The sequence below is a fragment of the Opisthocomus hoazin genome, chromosome 2 (genome assembly GCF_030867145.1).
Source record: "Opisthocomus hoazin isolate bOpiHoa1 chromosome 2, bOpiHoa1.hap1, whole genome shotgun sequence".
Taxonomy (NCBI): domain Eukaryota; kingdom Metazoa; phylum Chordata; class Aves; order Opisthocomiformes; family Opisthocomidae; genus Opisthocomus; species Opisthocomus hoazin.
Genome location: NC_134415.1, coordinates 47,331,284 through 47,350,906, shown reverse-complemented (window position 1 = coordinate 47,350,906; position 19,623 = coordinate 47,331,284). Strand labels below are relative to the sequence as shown.

The following is a 19,623-nucleotide window of genomic DNA, read 5'->3' as shown; positions in this document are numbered from 1 at the left end:
GTGGGGTGTGGTGGTATTCTCCCTCAAGTCAGAGCAGGCTTGTGTTGCAACCAAACCACAATCTTCAATTTCTGATCTGCTTTGACTATGAAAACAACTAAACAACCTACCTAGCTACTGCTAGGGCTAGCTTCCAATGAGAGACTATTAGAGAGCTAAGCTTTTTTTATTTTTGCTTATCCGTTTCACAAACAGGGACACTCAGGCCATGAGTGATCTTAACATTATTCAGCTGTTATGGGGCTGAAGGAACTTTATGGTTCCTTTTTAGTGAAGTTCTCTGAGGTTTAACATGTTTTTATTTTTCATTCTGACAGAAGGTCCTTTGAAATTTTGAGAATGAAATTTCCTTTGAAAATGAACTGCAAAACTAGAGGAAAAGAAAACTCTATATCAAATATACATCTGAAAATATAATTATAGTTATTACAGTTGCTAATATCTGACAATGGGTTTGTCCCACTGCTCGCACTGATCTATCATTGTCTGTCACCAGCCTACCTTTTTGCTCCCTAGTGGCCAATATCCAGGGTAAAGGATTTAAAAGTGAACAAAGCTTAGCAACTGGAGCATTTTCTGCAGGCTGTGTGGCTGGTGGAAATATTTGTCAGTAAAATTTTGGTGGTCCACTTAATTTCTGCATGATCAAAGTCCTTAAATCTGAGCTTTCTTTTAGTAGTGCCAAACTATGTTTATTTGCAGTTTTGCTCTGTTTATTCTGGTTGAAAGGAGATATTCAGTCTGCTTTGGATCAGTTGATGTGCTGCCAACTTGTTTCATCTCTGAGTGACAGGTGTTTAGATAAGGACTGATTTTTTCTCTTTGCACATGGAAAATGTTAGGTGAAAAGAAAGCACTGACAACTATGAAGTTGTGATGACATGAGATCATAAAAGATGCCTTATGAAAAAAGCTGATCAGCCCAACTGTGCTAGAATTTCTCGATAAAATGGCATAAACAACTGCCCATCCAGACTGGCTGTATTTCAGCAACACATGATATGATCCCTACATATAAAGTTTAATGTTGCTTTCATAAACCATGTCATATCCTGCGAATGAGTGGTTCTGGTTCCCTTCTCTCTGATGCAGGTGTTGCTACTCTCAAAACTATCCTCCTACTCCACCCCCCCACCTCCCCCGCATTGCAACAGTAGCCTTGCCTAGATCCCTACAAACACTCTTACTGTCCAGATCTATGCTTCTTCAGCCTTTCCCTCCTCTTCATGATCTCTACCTCTCTGTGCTCCAGCTCCTTGCCCACCAGTGGCTTCTCCTCCATGCCATGCACCAGGCCCATGGCTGCCTCCCCAGTAACCTTTTCCTGGCTGGAGTGGTTGCTAGGACGAAGCCCAGGATAGTGAGCCTGACTGGTGCCTCTGCTTTGCTGCTCAACTCTAGTGATGGTTTGTATTTCTGGTTGGGTGTAAGATGTGCCCCACTAGTGAACCAGAGCTATCTGACTAGGATGTTCTATAGTTACATGGTATTATTGATGCTGACATTATCTGTTGGATTCTCAAAGGCATTCCTCTCATTCACATTCCTCCAGGGACTGGGGCTACAAGAATATAATTCTTCAAAAGCCATTCTTTTAATTTTTTTTCCTGTTAAAGTGTGAGATTCAGCACTAAATACTAGAAAGGTGCTGGTATCACTTGGACTATGTCTAGCCTGAGCTTTTAGATTCCAACAGCTGGGTAAGAACTGGGCATGCAGAAGTTAATTAGTTCTGCATAGTTGTCTTTTGATCTGCCTGTGCTTAACAAAGAACTCTAGAAAACTCAGCTTACTCACTTCGACAAACTCCTCACCTACTCGACAAACTTCTCCATGAATTTTATCACATTTGTGACAACATACACCAGCTGAATATATATCTTGCTCTCAGAGTACATCTTCCATTCCACAGTGATTTGCTAAATCAAGGTTCAGAATAACGCACAGGATCTAACTGGAGTAAGTTAAATGAGGGCTCAGACAGATGTAATGGAAATCAACATATTTATGAGATCACAAAATGTTATTGTAACCTCCACTCTCATTAAGATTTCTCTCAGATACCTAGAGTCAGTGTTTGCTTCACTCAATATATCATTCTGTTCTCAGAAATGATAAAGATTACTCACGTTTCTAAAACACAAACATACCTGTAAATGCCCTCCACTAGGATGATAATTTTCCTCCATGCTCTGCGGCTTCGAGGCTGCCCATATATTATTGCATCCCTCAGCAACTTTTCAAGGCTCTGCATATCTTTATGTAAAAATAAGAAAAAAGAGGAAGGAAAAACATTAACAAAGGTGTCTCTAAAGAACTTTTGATTTTCTACTAGGCACTATTTTTTCCTATAATGAAGAAGAATAAAAAAAATGTGTCTTGAGGATAAACTTCCTTTTTTAGTGGGCAAGACCCAACGTTTGATTTAATTTGCCTGAATGCAACCTGGTGACAAGGAGAGTTACACAAATCTTCGAAGTTTTGCACCTTATCTGAGAAACTTCTAGAAATTCTTGGCACACATCTTTATTTAAAGGCAAAAGGGAATCACTTTGCTTAAGTACTGATGCTAATTGCCAGCTGTTCTCTGTATGGGTTGCTGATACTCATATTGTCCCAAGGCTTCCAAATAGTGAGTTTTCGGTTGATTTCCAACATCAGCATGAGCTCATGAATAACATGCACTGCTTCAGCAAATGTTTGGATCAGCCTGCATGAAGCACGTCAGGATGGCAGCCACATAAGGAAAGTGAATGAAAAATTGCTGATGAGAGAGCACGAGGCAAGGGGATACAAGCACACAGCATGGATATACTAATTTGGTGCCAAAATGCTTGGCACTGGCAGGACTTTAATATAAGGAAGCCTGGAACAATGTTGGAAACTTAGCTGCTTTCTCAAGGGCTTACCCACCCCTTTGAGTGTAGGTAATCCAATAAAATTCCTGAAGGAAAGCCACTGAAGTTTTTAAAAACATGGAAGAAGTAAGAAAAAGCTACACAGGAATAAGGGTCAGACAAATGTGACTCTCAATGCAGACCTGAAATCTAACCAGCATTCTGGTGTCTCCACATGAATCAACACTCTCCAAAATGAATTATTCTGACACTTTTCAGGAATCTGGATCAACATCTCAAAATGTTTCCAAAGAACATCTTACAGAGACTCACAATACCCCAAGGAACAGTGCAGATCAGCTGAAATTGTGGGTTGAGAAAATTAATGGCACAGTACAACCCCACTATTTCAGCAACACATCTTAATGCAGTTGTTATAACCTTCTAAAATAGTACAAGGCTAATCTATGAAATACAATTGTCCCAAGTGAAGAAAATACACCTTAGATGTATTAGTATTGACCTATAGTTTGGTTTCTGCCTGACTGGAGCCAGGCCATTTGCACAGTAACTGTCCATCATGAATAATCTATGACCTGAGAGATGGCCAGATTATGGCCTGAACCCTTCCATCCTGATACCTCACCTCTTGCTAGTACCATTTACTGATGCAGGTGAAAGATAAATTTATCAGAAACACCTGTGCCACTCTGCACCTTACCATGTAATCTCTTGACCTATCAAGACCTTGCTATAATTTACAAAGCACGAAACATGCACTGTAAGTTGCCCCTTATTTCAACGGCTCAATCGTCTGCACGGTTCAATCATCTGCACAGCTCAATGAGATCTGAGATGGAAATGTTATTATGAATAACACAATGCAGACAGCAGTTTCCACTAGATGGCAACCAAGGAAATAAACTCCTTGTTGCTTTAAAAAGGGAATTCATAACCCAGCAGAGCATTTGCAGAACATGCATATTTCATAGAAGAGAGCTGCTGACCTTCTCTTTTGTTTTAAGCAGGTAATATTCAGAAATATTTTTGAGTTCTGAGCATTAAAGGACTCCCCAGGATGACAGAAAGCTCACTCAAAACAAAATATGGACACCCCCTTTTCCACACTGAATTATTTCTTTATGGATGTCATTGTCATCTAAATCCTTTTGCGACCTTTGAAACCCTCCTCTGAATCACACAGCAACTTTCAATTCAGTATTCTGTCCACCTTTCAGTCCAGGCTGGTTCTAGACTTCAGGAAAGTCAGTTCGCCCAGCCCTCAGAGCTAAAATCATGGCTTGAAGATTCAGTTTTTTTAACATACATGCACATGAGAAGAAAGAAAGGAAACAGGAGAGGATAGAAAGAAGTGAAATGTATATAACTCTGATTAATAGAGCTGTTTAAAAAATACATGAATGTGAATAGCTCCTCTGTCCAAACTAGTGTGGAACAGGACACCACACATAGGGAAGAACCTCTGAGGGATGAGCTTGCCTGACATTACACATGACATAGTCATGCTGGCATAAAGGCTAAGGACAGGTCTTCTTGCAGGGTCAGGGCTATCTCATTTTGGTTTTGATGTCTCATTCTGAAAATCATGTATGTGTGATCCTTTCTTAGGCTTGCAACAGTCAACATATAATTTGTTTAAGTGCAAATGAATTTTGCTGATCTTTTTACTCTGTGCTTGTAGTGCCTCATTTGGAAAGGGGAAGTCAGGAGGAAGAGAAAATCTATCACCTTTAATTTTCCCCCCAAAAGGCTGCTTCTGTTATTCAAAGTGAAGATGCAGTGGTCTCTATGAGCTCGTGCTCAAACTTTCCAGAAAGAGGGATATGCTGAACACCAGGAAAATCAACAGTGCAACCCCAAGTGACTTTTGGACATGAATTTATTTGCCCATTAAATATAGTTAGACTGTGAAACACTGGGACATTGAGATGATGAGTTGCACAAGTCCATTTTGAATAACAAGTTATGGGGAAAATAATTGTCCTTCCTCATTTGACCATCACTAGCCCAGGATTTTATGCGGTAATGGCTAACAACCAATCACCAGCCTAGGAGATGGTGTTCAGAATTTCACTTTAATTAGTCAAAGCACAATCAAATCCATCCCTGTTTCCCTTTCCACCTTCTCCCTATAGCATATTGTCTATATATGAAGGATAAAGTTCCTTAAGTGGGGACAGTGGATCTCTTAGGCTTTTTAGAATTTGATATAGACTTGCATTATCCTTGTTTGGGATCCTTCAGAGTTACTTCAACAGAAATGCCAACAACATAAACTGCCAGTGGGTCGAAACAAGCCCGGACCTGGGCGGGCAGCTGTGTGTCACGCTGCCTCCAGTACAGGTGGGACTCCAGGCTCCTGGAGGGGCCCCTGCCCTCTCCCAGGCATGCTCAGTGCCTCCTCACAGGGAGACACGGCGTCTCCACCCCTCAGACTTCCATTGCAATGCTGGGGATGTCATCACCTTTCCTCCGTGTGGGCCGGAAATCTCCTGTGTAATGTCAGCTGAATCCTTTTTAATTAAAATAAACAGACTACTGCTACCCTTATCACATTCTTCTTTCTTTCACCTTGTGTTTGCCACTCTCATTTTATTGGTTTCTCTCGTGCAAGTTCATGCAGGCTCTGTCGCCACCTGTCCCTTCTCAGCCTCCCATACAACCACCTCTCCCCTGCCTGCAGTGCATCTGCTGCAACACCTGCCTCTTCTCTTGCTCTCCCCTCGCTGCTACCTTTCCTGGCCACAGTCCTCTTGGGGGGTGACTCGAGTGGCTAGTTCAAATGCAGTCCCTCCTTTCATCTCCCTAAAGCAACAAAGTGAAACCGCTGCAAGGGTTCTGTTGATCTTATCAGTAACTGTAGGACTGTAGAAGGTGGTTTTCATTCTAGTGAAAACTAGTCTTCGAAAAGTCCGTGACTACTGGCACAGATCTGAACAACAAAAGCATCTCTGGAGTAATTTCCCTGAAATCACAGCTTTGAATAACTTCATTTGTAATGCAGTGGTGGGAATGGTGATTACTGCAGCCATGCTAACAGTCTGAGACTCCCCTCCCTGCCCTTCAATAGATATATATCCCCCTGAAAGTAAAGATCACTTGCTCAGGAAAGATTCCTAGTCACACTTGGCAGGTCAGACATGGCTTTCTCAAATCGGAGAGGGCAAATGCAAACACAGCATGCTAGGAGCAGGATATACTAGTCTCCTCTCTGTGGCAGCGTCTGTATGTGTCACAGGGAAATACACGCTAAACTGGATTAGGCTGTGGTCCACCTATCTGGTGCAATAATCTTGTCTCTGATAGTGGCCAGAGGCTTCAAGGAGGAAAAATCTTCATGGGTAATGTGCCTTTCATCCTGCTTTATAATAGCTATAGCACTGCCCTCCCTTGTTAAATTCAATGGACACTTACACCTCTATGAAAAAAAAAAAAAAAAAGGAGCCATTTTGTACTAAGCCACTGCAAACTCTTTGGGTTTTGCAACCAAGGAGATTTTTTGTTAATTTTTACCTGTTCATTTATCTCTTTCGTTTCCCCCCTGTTTTAATTGCTTGCTTGCTTAAAGGCATGCACTTACAGTTTTCCACTTCTTTTTTTCCCTTCTTTCCTTCTTTTTTGTTAGAGAATGTATTTGCACTGAAAGATGAGGGCCTTCTTGCTGCCTGAAATTTTTTTTAGTGTTAACTACAACTCCTCCAGGTAGCTGTGTTTTCTCTTCAATGTGTCCTTCTAGCACGCATATGTGAACTCCAAAGCATTAATTTGACTGAGTAGACTGAGAAGTGCCGGAGTTGGATTAACATAAATTCTCAAATGTTGTCCAAGCAGGAAACTGTATTTTATATGGAAATCTGAACAGCTCACATCCACCTGATACACTTCCGTCCTCAACCATCTGATTTGTTAGATCCCCAAAAAAACACTTACCACTTTCACAACAGTCTGAAAAGGTGCGCAAGGAGGAGCTAGGGATGTGCTACTGTGATCCCCATTTCAGATGCAGGTTCAAGCACCAGATTAGAGGTCACATTTTAATATAACCAAGGTGCTTCTTTCTGCCTTGCAATTGCCTGCCCTCCTTGTAGTATCACTTGTTCTGATTGCATGTTGAAGTGCCCTTGCAATGAAGAGAACGGGAAATTTTTCTTCCATGTGGCCTGCTTTCTGTGTGAAGTCACGACATGCCCACAGACTGCTCATCCAATTGCAAATCTAAACCCAAAAATGTAACTGCAGTTGAGTTGCTTGATGCTATATAGGAAAAATGTAGTAGAACTAGAAAGGATAAATAAATCCTAAGCCTTGTACAGCACCTTCTCAACAGGCTGATACAAACAGAATTCACTGGGATGTAGTTAGTAACACACTCATCTGTCCACTGAATGAGCAAAGATAGGCTCTCACCTGCAACCAGTATAAGACCCAAAACTGCTGCACCTGATACCAACATAAGACCTAGAATTGCTGGAACAGAAAACCCTTGATAAAATCACAAGCTGATTAATTGATTGATACTGTTCCTAGTATTAACAGACGATGAGAAGGCTGAGCTTTTGCCTCAGTCTTCACTGGCAACCTCTCTCCTCATCCCTCCTGAGTTGATGGACTGCAAGATGGGGACCAGGGGAATAAAGTCCCCCTCACTGTAAGGGAAGACCAGGTTTGTGACCACCTGAGGAGCCTGAGCATACATAAATCTCTGTGACCTGATGAGATGCATCCCAGGGTCCTGAGGGAATTGGCTGATGTAGTTGCCAAGACACTCTCCATAATATTTCAAAGGTCGTGGCAGTCAGGTGAAGTCCACGGTGACTGGAAGAAGGGAAACATTATGCCCATTTTCAAAAAGGGTAGAAAGGAGGACCCTGGGAACCACTGACCTGTCAGCCTCACCTCTGTGCCTGGGAAGATCATGGAGCAGAACCTCCTAGAAGCTATGCTAAGGCACATGGAGGACAGGGAGGTGATTTGAGACAGCCAGCATAGCTTCACCCAGGGCAAGGCCTGCCTGACCAACCTGGTGGCTTTCTATGATGGAGTGACTACATCAGTGGACAAGGGAAGAGCTATGGATGTGATCTGTCTGAACTTCTGTAAAGCCTTCGACACAGTCCCCCACAACATCCTTCTGTCTAAATTGGGGAGATATGGATTTGATGGGTGGACTGTTCGGTGGATAAGGAATTGGTTGGAAGGTCACAGCCAGAGGGTAGCGGTCAACGGCTCAATGTCCAGATGGATGCCGGTGAAAAGTGTTGTCCCTCAGGGGTCCGCACTAGGACCAGTGCTATTTAACATTTTCCTCAATGACTTAGACAGTGAGATGTGCAGTCTCAGCAATTTGCAGATGACACCAAGCTGAGTGGGGCAGCTGACACACCAGAAGGATGGGATGCCATCCAGAGGGACCTGGACAAGCTGGAGAAGTGGGCCTGCATGAACCTCATGAGGTTCAACACAGCCAAGTGCAAGGTCCCACACATGGGTTGGGGCAACCGCTGCTATCAATACAGGCTGGGAGATGAAGGGATTGAGAGCAGCCCTGCTGAGAAGGACTTGGGGGTACTGCTGGATGAAAAGCTGGACATGATCCAACAATGTGCACTTATAGCTCAGAAGGCCAACCATATCCTGGGCTGCATCAAAAGAAGTGTGGCCAGGAGGTCAAGGGAGATGATTTTGCCGCTCTGCTGTGGTGAGACCCCAGCTGCAGTCCTGCGTCCAGCTCTGGAGCCCTCAGCACAAGAATGACATGGACCTGTTGGAGCGGGTCCAGAGGAGGGCCACAAAGATCACCTGAGGACTGGAGCACCTCTCTTGCGAGGAAAGGCTGTGAGAGTTGTGGTTGTTCAGCCTGGAGAAGAGAAGGCTCCTGGGAGACCTTACAGCAGCCTTCCAGTACCTGAAGGGGGCCTACAGGAAAGATGGGGAAAATCTTTTTAGCAAGGCCTGTTGTGACAGGACAAGGAGTAATGGCTTTAAACTAAGCGAGGGCAGATTCAGACTGGATATAAGGAAGTAATTTTTTACAATGAGGGTGGTGAAACACTGGAACAGATTGCCCAGAGAGGTAGTAGAGGCCCCATCCCTGGAAACATTCATGGCCAGGTTGGACGGGGCTCTGAGCAACCTGGTCCAGTTGAAGATGTCCCTGCTCAGTGCAGAGAGGTTGGGCTAGATGGCCTCTAAAGGTCCCTTCCAACCCAAAGCATTCTATGATTCTAATGGTTAGCTGTTTGGTTTTGCTTTTCAACTTTTATTGGAAGAGTCAAGGGATTTTGGCTAATATTTAACCATGGTAAAGGTCAGAGACTCTGAAAAAGCGCTTTAACGTATATGCTATTAATAAAAGATTGTCTTAGAAATAAAAAAGAGCAGGTGATAAGTCAGTCTCTCCCTGGGTCAGGAGATAAAACCACCCTAGAGTGTAGCCCCCATACAGCTGAAGAACCCCCATATGGGTCACTTAGGGAGGGTGGAAGAGGGTCGCTGGAGACCAGGCCTGGTAAGGATAACATCAGACACTTTCTGGCACAAAACTAACCAAGGCCAGGCCACTACTGCCACAGAGATGGGGAGATGTTCTAGCCTCCCACCTTCCTCCCACTGCATACTAGTTGTTGGACTGTGCTGCTGGCTGCATTTCAAGTGTAGGAAAGTAGTTCTTTTCTCCCTTCCTAAACAAATCACTGCCTGGGAAATGGTAACCACACCACAGCAGGGGAGACAAAAGGCAGTTGCTTTATGGGCAGGTCAGAATGATTTAAGCCTACTAACTATTGGATAAATTTAGGACTGCTCAGGTCCTAAAATATATAAAAAAAATTTAAAAATCCCCCTACACCCATTCCTCAGAGTAGGGGCTCCATGGAGCTGAGCTTTTCTGCTAGCATCCACAAAAAACTCACAAGTCCCTGGAAGAGAATATGTCCCTCAAAGGCTAAATACCCTGTGGTATACTGCCGTGACCTCGTCAGGGTGAGGACTAGCAATAGTGCTAAAGAGAGCCTGCGGGAGGGGAATGCCCTGTTCAGTAGTTATTAGTCATAGGGCTGAAATGGAGTATTTTCTTAAATTTCTCTCACATAAATGATCTGTAGGTGCGTGCCTGTGCATTTTTCTCAGCCCAGGCCTGTAAATTCCTGTCTGTTTACAAGGAAGGGATTGTTCACTGGGAGTCAGGATGCAAGGCACATACCTATGTCCAAATAAAAATGGACTTACAGGTCCACAGCACATATTTGTTCCATTATTCACCTTATGGCTTGAAAATCTTTCCATACAGCTATGCAATGTTTTTGTCAAAAAGCAGAAATATCCAGATGCCTTTTATTTTACTTAGGAGAAGCACTGAGGTCTAACAATTTCATCTGTTCTAGAAAAACTATTCAGGATTTTTGTGAAAATGTAATGCCTAGGACAGCTACCCACTGCTTAAAACAGAATTTCATTAACTTTTGTAAGAATACAAATTATATTATACATGATTAAGGTAATAGGTAGAGATTACTTCTTGGCTTACTAATGAAAAAAACACAAGTATTTACTTTTGTGTAATGACAAATAGATGCAGTATTACAGATTATACGCTTTGAAATCAAATAACATAGTTTCACAGAATTAGCTACAGCATAGCCTTTGAAAGATGAATGTGCTTCAGTAGCAAGTTTAAAATGGCAGGTTCTACTCTCTTTTCTGTGAAATATTTTTATCATAGAACAGAGCTTCCTATAATTTTTCCTTTAAAAATAGTTTTTCCATAACAGGGGCAAAAGAGGGAGGGGAGAGAGATTTACAGTGCCAAGCTTGTTAGAAAGGGAGGTTAGCAGCACACATTTGTGCATGATTTTTGTACAATATTCAGGAAGGAGCTGGTTCAGAAAATATACCATTACTTCACTAAATTGCTACATAATTATTCCTCCTCGTTTTGATAACCATTTATAACAACTGCAAACAAACATTCACAACTCACCCTTCTCCCAATGTCTATTCCACACGTGCAACCAAGAAAGCTGAAGCCAAAGTAAATATGTTCTAGGCAGTTTTATCAAGGGTGTTACACAGCATTTCAAAAGAGGCTGATGTAAGTAACAAGGAGCATGGAAAAAACTCTGCTGTCTCAAGCTGCATTCTAATAGCAAAAAGGTAACTTAAAATCTGCTGCCTGATTTGAATTTTTGATTCTCCTGCACAGAAATCATGTTTTAGATACTAGTGGTGGTACAGCTTGGCATCTTTTTTCTTGTCTTTAGTGTAGGGTAATTCTAGGTCAAACAGTATGTGTGTGTAACTTGGCACAGCTCCAAAGGAGATGAGCCAACTCATGCCAGCACACAACTTGGCTCCATGGACACAAGTAAGAACGAAATGCACATTAAGCCCTAATCCTCTTTGGAACAGAACTCAGATTTATTCTTTGTTGCTGCACCTTGCTGGAGAATTGTTCCAACTGCTCAAAGGGCCCTAGCCAAGCCTTTGACACAGCAACAATACAGAGAAGGATTTTAAAAAGTATGACACAAAGAATTATTACCTGATGCTGAAATTAATCCTTATTAAAGATCTGTAAGTGGTAACTCAAGGTGAAAAGTTTTCTATTCATCCACAGGGCCGATATAGCATAAGAAACCTTTCTTCCGCATCAAGCAGTATGACATGCATAATGGCTTAATTCACATGTTCATAAGCATGACAATGGCAGCACTAACATACTCTGTCAATTCGTTCATGTGTGTGCATGCTCGTGTGTATGCTACATATCCACACATTATCAAGAAGGCTAATCTAGGAGCATAAGCAACAGAGCTCTGATCTAACAAAATACAAAAGCACCTGCCCAACTGAAAAGAACTCTCCCAAAGCAAGCTAGATGTTTTGGTTAATTAATTTACTGTACTGACTTCTATTATACTACTGTCTGACAGATCCACAGAGAACAAGGCTGTCTGCTTCATTTTGGTTGAAACTGGGCATCCTACAAAGGCAGTCCTGCTGGATTGCCCTTTCTGCTGACATCCTCCTCCTATACACATCCTATTTTCTCCAAAGCAAAAGGCACATACATATATTTCTGCACACCTGATTTTAAAAGCTGTTGGTGATGTGTAACTCATTAAAAAACATTCAAAAGAAAGAACTTTCTAACCATGGAACTAACATACTGAGAGACTCACAGCGGGCCAAGGGCAAGAGCATAAATGTCAGAATCTTCTTCACGTGAAGTGCTCTCTAAGTGCAACTTTGGTTAAGACTCAAGGCCTACAAAATTGTCATGACAAAAGCTGACACTCAAATTCCAAACAGTATTTGCATAAGTTTCCCCAGGTTCATTTTGAAATAAGTTAAGGTGATATCTCAGAGATGGCATACAAGACTGATTTTAGCAAATCAGATCTCTTATCTAGAAAGCAATGAGTTTTTCCAAAGCAACCTGGGTGGGCTTCCACTGAGAACCTTAAATGCACTATGTTTTCCAGTGCTTGTTTAGTGCTTTTTGGATAGGTCACTATTATTTTAAGGTGCACACATTATTCAAAAGCTATAATTTATCATTAGCGCAAGCAGAGGCTGGTTAGGTATCAGGTTCTTGAGAGTGAAATGAAGTATTGGGGGATGGTTAGAGACAGAATTCCTTGAAGCAAGAATGACAGCTCCAAGTGATGTCTTCACAGCTTTGCTAGCAGTTGAGAGTAATACACTCCTCAAACTGGAATGTTCTTTGAAATGCTGTGGGAAGGAACACAAGCCAGCTAGGCTGCACGAAGCATAGATGGGGGGGAGAGGCTGAGAACATTTGGATTTGGGTAGCGAGAGGGCATCCTACAAGATGTGATGCAAACCTAAGTTTGAATGGGACAAGACACAGAGCAAATTAAGCAAGAGTTGAGGAAAGACTGGTATAGCAACCATGCCTAGCATATCCAGATTTGTGGAAGTGAACCAAGTTGGGGTATGTTACAGGCTAATGTATGAATAATTACTTTGGTAAAAACATGTGGGTTCAGATGATCTATAATTCTTGAACAATCTTCAGAAATTGCTTCTTGCCCAAATTATGAATAGATATTAATTATAACAACACCTTATATTATAATTATAGTGTGCTTTTCATTCCACCAGATCCCTAGGTCTTTTACAGCATATGCATAATTCATTTTTGCTCACCTCAGGGCTGAACACAACACTTAATAAAGAGAAGGGACTGTATTAGCTATTAACAAAGGTGATCAGACCTCTTTTCTCATTCCTCACCACCTCTCTAGCTTCTGAACCTCTATTGCAATCACTGCCTGGTGACAGCAATGGGGATGGAAAGTGAAATTGCAGTGGGGAATAAAGGAAAAGAACAAGCTCTTGTCATCAACGTCAGTCACAATGTCTCTGAGAGTAACCACAGCAGCATTAACTAAATAAAAGTTAAAAAGTATGAGTCTTTTAGAAGATAATTATATGATTGCAAAGTTAATGTGTGATTCCTATACTAAAATTATACTTCAAAGACTATTTTGGATGATGTGCTTGATATAACCATCTGAATCTTTGGTATAGCCCCCTGGGAATTCAGGGTAATCGTTTCGAAGTAACACCGCACTAACGTAACTCTGGTTGCACTGAACCTGCTAGAAACAGAGGCAGAAAATAAGGTGCATGGTTTTGTAAGTATGTTAGTATTATTTTGGTTATAGTGACAATAACAATACAACCTTTATGACAGCACACAGTAATTCAGCATGTGAAAAACACAGCAATGAGATTAAGAATCTGGATATTGAAATTAAGGTCCAACCTGATGACCTTATCATGCACAATATCAATTATAGTGTTACACAATTAATTTTTCCGCATCAGAAATCACGCATAGTATATAACAGTTAATCCTTCTGCCTGGACAAAGGTGTCATCTGGGAACCGACAGCAAATCAAGCATTGAAAGGAAGCATTCTTGCCTTTGAGGTGTGAACAACTCTGTCTCTAAATATTTCCAACTTCAATACTCACTATTATGCTTGAAGATTCTAACAGTAGCACCTGAAAGCCTCGCACCAAGAATGAGAGAAGTGTGGTTCAACTCATCACTTAGAATGAGGCAGTCCTGTGGAGAAGGAGTACAATAAGCATCTGCATGAATTGGGAGGCGTTGACGTGCATGCATGTGTGTGTCAGCATGCACGTGTGTCTATGATATAGCATTGTATCAATTAATCTGTAAGTATTAAACATGAACTGGATTTTCTGCCACTTTTCTGAAGGTGCCAGGACACACTGAAAAGGCAGGCAGAAACTGTGGGATCAGATTCTCAGGCATTCCGAGGAGGTGCAAAGGGGCCAAATATTTTCTGTAATTGGAAAGTAGTGAAAAACCCTAGTAGAGATTGACTGCTTTCTAGTAAAATCAAGTGATGTTGCTTCCTCTATCACCTGTCTATGGTCTGTTTTGTGTTGCAAGGAAAATGCAACACTACCCCATATATAAAGACTTCATGAGAGTAGTGCAAAGAGGAGTAATACTAGGGCTGGATCGACATCAACACTTTGTGCAGCAGAAATGAGACCAGGACAGATCGATACCTCATAAATCCCACTTCCATTAAGATGCGAGTGGAGCCTAGGCACCAGGCAGAGTCTTTCTCTGGTAAATGTATATACAGACAACCAGTAGTATATCTCAAATTAATTACCTCAGCTGAAAACTAATTTTCTTTTTAGAAACTACAATAGAAATGCAGGAGAAATAACTTTGTATATTTTATTAACAGCATCCAGGATTTACAGTTCAAATTCAAGCTGGAACCCTAACTTAGCTCTGCTTTCTCTTACACATCTTGCGCTGTGCTTTCATTACCCGAAGGGCAATACAACATCAAGTAAATACTTATTTTGGAAACACAAATTATGCTTAGGTTGAGAGATACTCACACAAATCTGCCTAAAGACAGGTATGCAGGACTAATTGTAAGAGCATATACATCTTGAAAAAGAAAATTAAATACTAGGTTTAGTTACAGAGGAAAGTTTAGGAATAAATCTCCCCAGTACAGGGCAATTACATAATATCTGTCATCTATATTATATATGATAATACTATACAATATTAACATATACTAAATGGTTATAGTTATATTCTACATAATACCTATAGTATTAGCTTTATTTTTGCCACTTATATCTAAATAACCCACCTCTGACAAAGGCCTGAGTGTCCACATGAGGCCAGCTAAGGGAGGGAAAATAATTTTATAGCTAAGCAAGTGACAAGTATCTTCTGCTGTTGTGTATGTCTGCAATTTCATAAATTTACCTTTATTAATTCTCTGTTCCCTTTGGCATTGCTGGACAACTTCTCCAGCACTGCTGCAGACTGAAGTTCATGTTCTGGGCAGCAGAAGCAATTCTCCCTGTCCAGCCTTTGTACACATGTATTTTAGAAATATGTTGGAAAAGCTGGATTCATCTTCAATAGTGAGTGAAGAAGTGACTTCATGTCTGTGCCGGTGCTTCAGAAGAAATCTTGATCATACACCACACAGTTCATTCTGTCTCCACCAAGAGGCGAATACTTTCTCACGCTTGCATGACACACATCATACTGTTTCAGACTTTCATGAACTAAAGAGTAGCTTCCCACTTTCCCAGCTAACAACAGTGTATCTGCTTGTTATGTCAGTAGTTGTGATTGACAGGATGATGGATTTTCATGCCTTCCTGTTAGGTACCCTAAACTGGAGATGAAGTCCCTTCAACAACAAATAAAAACTCAAGTTTTGTCACAGAGTCACAAATTCAAACTGGCATTTGCTGCCAGCTTTCTTTGCAGGGCTGGTTGGAGATCTGTTCATCAAGAATGCTAAACAGTGTGCTTTCTCTTTTCTGAAAGTGCTGTAAAAAATATCCTAATCATAATTCATTAAGAGAACGTAAACAACCATATCACTCATCCTTCAATAGATGTTAAGTATGTGTGAAAGCAACACCTGGAGCTAGAAAAAATGATTAAGGAGCATATTTAAGGTCACAAGGTCATCAGCCTTATGACTCATGCATTCCTGGTATCAAGCTTTGTTGCTTGATCAAGCCTTTCCACTTAATGCATACCCAGAACACTGCAACAGTTGTTGAAAAAATTAATAAACAATTGTTCTATGTGTTCCTTAAGGAAGTACTCACCTTCCCAACAAGGGCTGGAATATTCATCGAGTTAGTTGCAAAGCCCATGCCAAACACCATAGCATCTTCCACACCAAGGAACTTGGCCACAAGTTTCTCTAGTTCTACATGTTTATCTAGGGTGCCTGCAGAAATAAGCACAGGGAATCTTAAATCTCAGTGAACTGTGAAAGTTATTGTTCTAAGGACATAAAACATACAACAGAACAGGCTAGAAGTGTGTCATGAAACTATATGACATTAAGTTCTAATGAGGATTTTCCCTTTGTATCTTGTGCATATGAGGTAGCAAAGTGGTTGCTTTTGGAAAAAGTTTCCTTTTTCCATAACAACAACTTTTTCTCCCCCTGCAATGAGGACAAAAATACGTCCTTTTCATAGGAAATGTGGTGATTTTAGGCATTCTTGAGTTCTCTCTGGATGTGAAAGTAAAAACAGATAACAACAAAACTATTGCATTTTTTTCGTGGGTGCCTATGTGTGTGTACAAAATCCCTAATTATGATTTTATATGGATAGACAAACAAAAGTGTTCTCCATCTTTTTCTACTTTGGAAACTAAAAACTATGCCACTCTCCATAATTAATAACTCTCCTCTTTCCTCCCTCTCAATAGTGAAACATAAACAATGAGGCAACACCAGAGAGCCTTCTTTATCGCATGTTACTTATCTAATATTAGGGCCTGGAGCCTCCAAACAAATAAGGTTCTGCAACTATCAAGCAAAAGCAATATCTTTCCCACCCAGCTCACAATGGAGGATGACAAAACACAAAGGGCAACAAACAAAAGAGTGGTGTTAAGAGATTGAGATAACAAATAACTTTGAACAGTAATGAATCATCTCAACTTGCCAGCTCTCTAGTCTTTGGTTGCCTGGCTGTGCATTGCAGGTACCAAGGCAGAAGGAATTCTTACAGGGTGATCTGTGGGGGAGAAAAGAGAGTGGCCTGTGGATTCTGACAGGGCATTTCCCCTTTGAACAAGGCAGTAAACAGGGAACAGAAGAAAAAAATTAGGGAAATGAATATCGCACCTCACTTGCGCTGCATAAATTGATGTCACGATAATATAGACAAAGTAAATTTCAGTTGATGGGAATAAAAAAACTGTGCTCACTGTGACAGACAAAGAGCAGATGAATGGAGGAATGCAGAAGCTAGGCTAAAGTGTCTTAACAAGAATGGTGAGTCAGGAAGATGATCTTACCTTCATTATGGAGGAAAGCCCATTAAAAAAAAAAATCAAATAAAAATGGCAGCAGTACAGTTTCAGCAACAGCACTAACTCAGTTGATTTTAGTGAGGTAGTGTTTTCATTATTTTTCATTGTTAAATATCCAAAGCAAGAATGGCATTCGCTTGGAAACAGAATGTGAAATATATCATGCAGGCAGGAAACTCTCCAAGTAGATAAGGAGCAAGGATCATGTGGCTTCTGGAAAAACCTGGATTATAAGACAGTAAAGAATAGTGGTGCCGTGATTTTGCACAGAGCCTGCCTGGGTTCTGCTAGACCTGAGCCAACTCCAGCAGAGCTTCAAGGGTGTCTCTGCACTCATTGTATCACATTGGATGTACACTGAGCTGGGTTATCTCTGTCTCCATGCTCTGATAAGCTAGGTAACATGATGCAGAAAATTCAGATCTGCAGAACCTCCAGTAGACGCGAGCCGACTCTGCATTAAGCTCTTTGACGATTGCTACTTTTTGCATTCGTAGATCCCAAGATACACAAGGATATGTGCTGGCTCTGCACACAGCCATGGCTTAGTAGCCAAGATCCGTGAAATACAAAACCACATAATGTTTCAGAGTTGTGCTGCTCACTGGACATGCATGTGAGAATCTATGTCTTAGCTTGTAAGCCCAGTAGGCCTCAGGGTGTATTTCTATGGTTGGTTCTACATATTTTTGCATTTTTGGCCCATTTAGTCTTCAACCTGGTTACAGTACTCATTGACAACTGAGGATTCCAGCATGGTCAGCTGCCCTAGTGTTCCCTGAAGATGTTATTTTGTAACTTGAGGGCTGAAATGTAAGCTTGAAGCCAACCACACTTGGTCACAGCTTGAATTACAAGGAGGTTTGTGAAAGCATGAGAAACAAGCAGTGTGTGCTTTGCAAGGCAGGCATTTTAAAGCATGAGAAAATTGTACCTGACTCTTCCAGGGGTAAATCTGACACTTCTGGGGTGGAGTTGAATTGCTTTTAGGGGTTGCATCATATGTTTTCTGTTTTTACAAACAAGAATAGCCTGACTCACTATAGATCATTGTGTTCAAGCATCTATTAGATGATCCAGAAAGGAATAGCACGTCTTTGATCTATTTTTATTGATTTCATAATGGTGAAGAATTAGACATTCTAAAAGAGAACAATTTCTACTTATTTACTAACCTTAACAGTGAATGCAGATGATATTGTGTATCGTTAGTGCCTACAAATCCTGGAATACAAGCTGGAATCAATGGGGTCTTGGTTTGCAAAACCAAAACCTGAATGACAAGGATTTGCAAAATAAGCCCTAGTTTTGAACTACTTTAATTATAATAGCCATATTGTAAGGTGGTAGGTGAGGTATTGCAAAAGCAATGCAATAGACAGCAGTACTGACAGTGGGAGGTTCTTGACAGTGATATACATTGAGTAGAGCTGATAAAGCATATCAGCTTGCATTTTCCAAGGTTTAAAGTAAAAGGGGTATTTATTTAATAAATTATCCAATTATTTAATTGGATCAGAAGATTTCTCCAGTATGGGTCAGTCCTCGGACAACATATAAACTGCACCAATTGCATCAATTCGCTCCACTAGAGGAAACAAGGGATCAGATATGCTCTGCTGGAATTAGGCGTTTTCACTAGCGTTCCCAGCTAGACACAGCAACCACCCCAACAAGCACAAACAGCACTACCAGATGGACATGAATTTGATCCAAAGAAACTTCCACTGGCACAAGCTGCTACATCTCAAGCTACATAAGAAAGGTGGTAATTACACTGGCCTTCACTAAATACAACTTTAGCAGTGTCAAGTCAGGTTAGCATGGCACTTAAAATGTCTTGTATTGTGCTGGATTCAGACTAGCATCATGATCTGATGAATAAAAAGTTATATACTAGATACATTTTTATTCATTCACTGTGTGCACAGGTAACTTCTGTACTTGTCCTACATATAGACATTAGAATTTTTCCCCATACTCTACCTGATCTTATTTTTATGCTGACTACAGCTTGGTTTGACCTGAGTAATGAGGATACAACTAAATAAGGTATACTGTCTTACCAGAAAATATTTAAGACAAAAAGGAAGAGAGAAAACTTTAACAGACAAAATCGACTACTTTCTTTTGCTGGATGGTTGCATGCAATTGAGCACAGCAGGCATTATTGTGCTTCAAGATTGTATAGGTGTTATGGAAAGTAAAATGGAAGATCTCATAAAAAGTGGACTTTCACAATGTTAGCCACCTCCACACTTTCCCAAGCAAATCCCCTCCTCTTCAAAATCGGATGACCCAGTTTCCTTCATTAACTCTGGGGACAGGGAACCTGAATTATGCTGTGCTTTGGCAGGCTTTCATAAGCTC

At 41.0% G+C, this 19,623-nt stretch overlaps 1 protein-coding gene across 3 annotated transcripts in view; it reads right to left on the bottom strand.

The window, feature by feature from the left end:
* SPTLC3 (serine palmitoyltransferase long chain base subunit 3) overlaps nucleotides 1–19,623 on the bottom strand; it is a 122,791-nt gene that overhangs the window by 29,695 nt on the left and 73,473 nt on the right. For all 3 annotated transcript variants that reach the window (XM_075446257.1, XM_075446274.1, XM_075446264.1), the window contains 3 exons: nucleotides 16,029–16,153; nucleotides 13,863–13,956; nucleotides 2,151–2,256 (listed from right to left, as the gene is read on the bottom strand). In XM_075446257.1, the coding sequence (XP_075302372.1) occupies nucleotides 2,151–2,256; nucleotides 13,863–13,956; nucleotides 16,029–16,153 (325 nt within the window). The remainder of the gene's footprint in view (nucleotides 1–2,150; nucleotides 2,257–13,862; nucleotides 13,957–16,028; nucleotides 16,154–19,623) is intronic.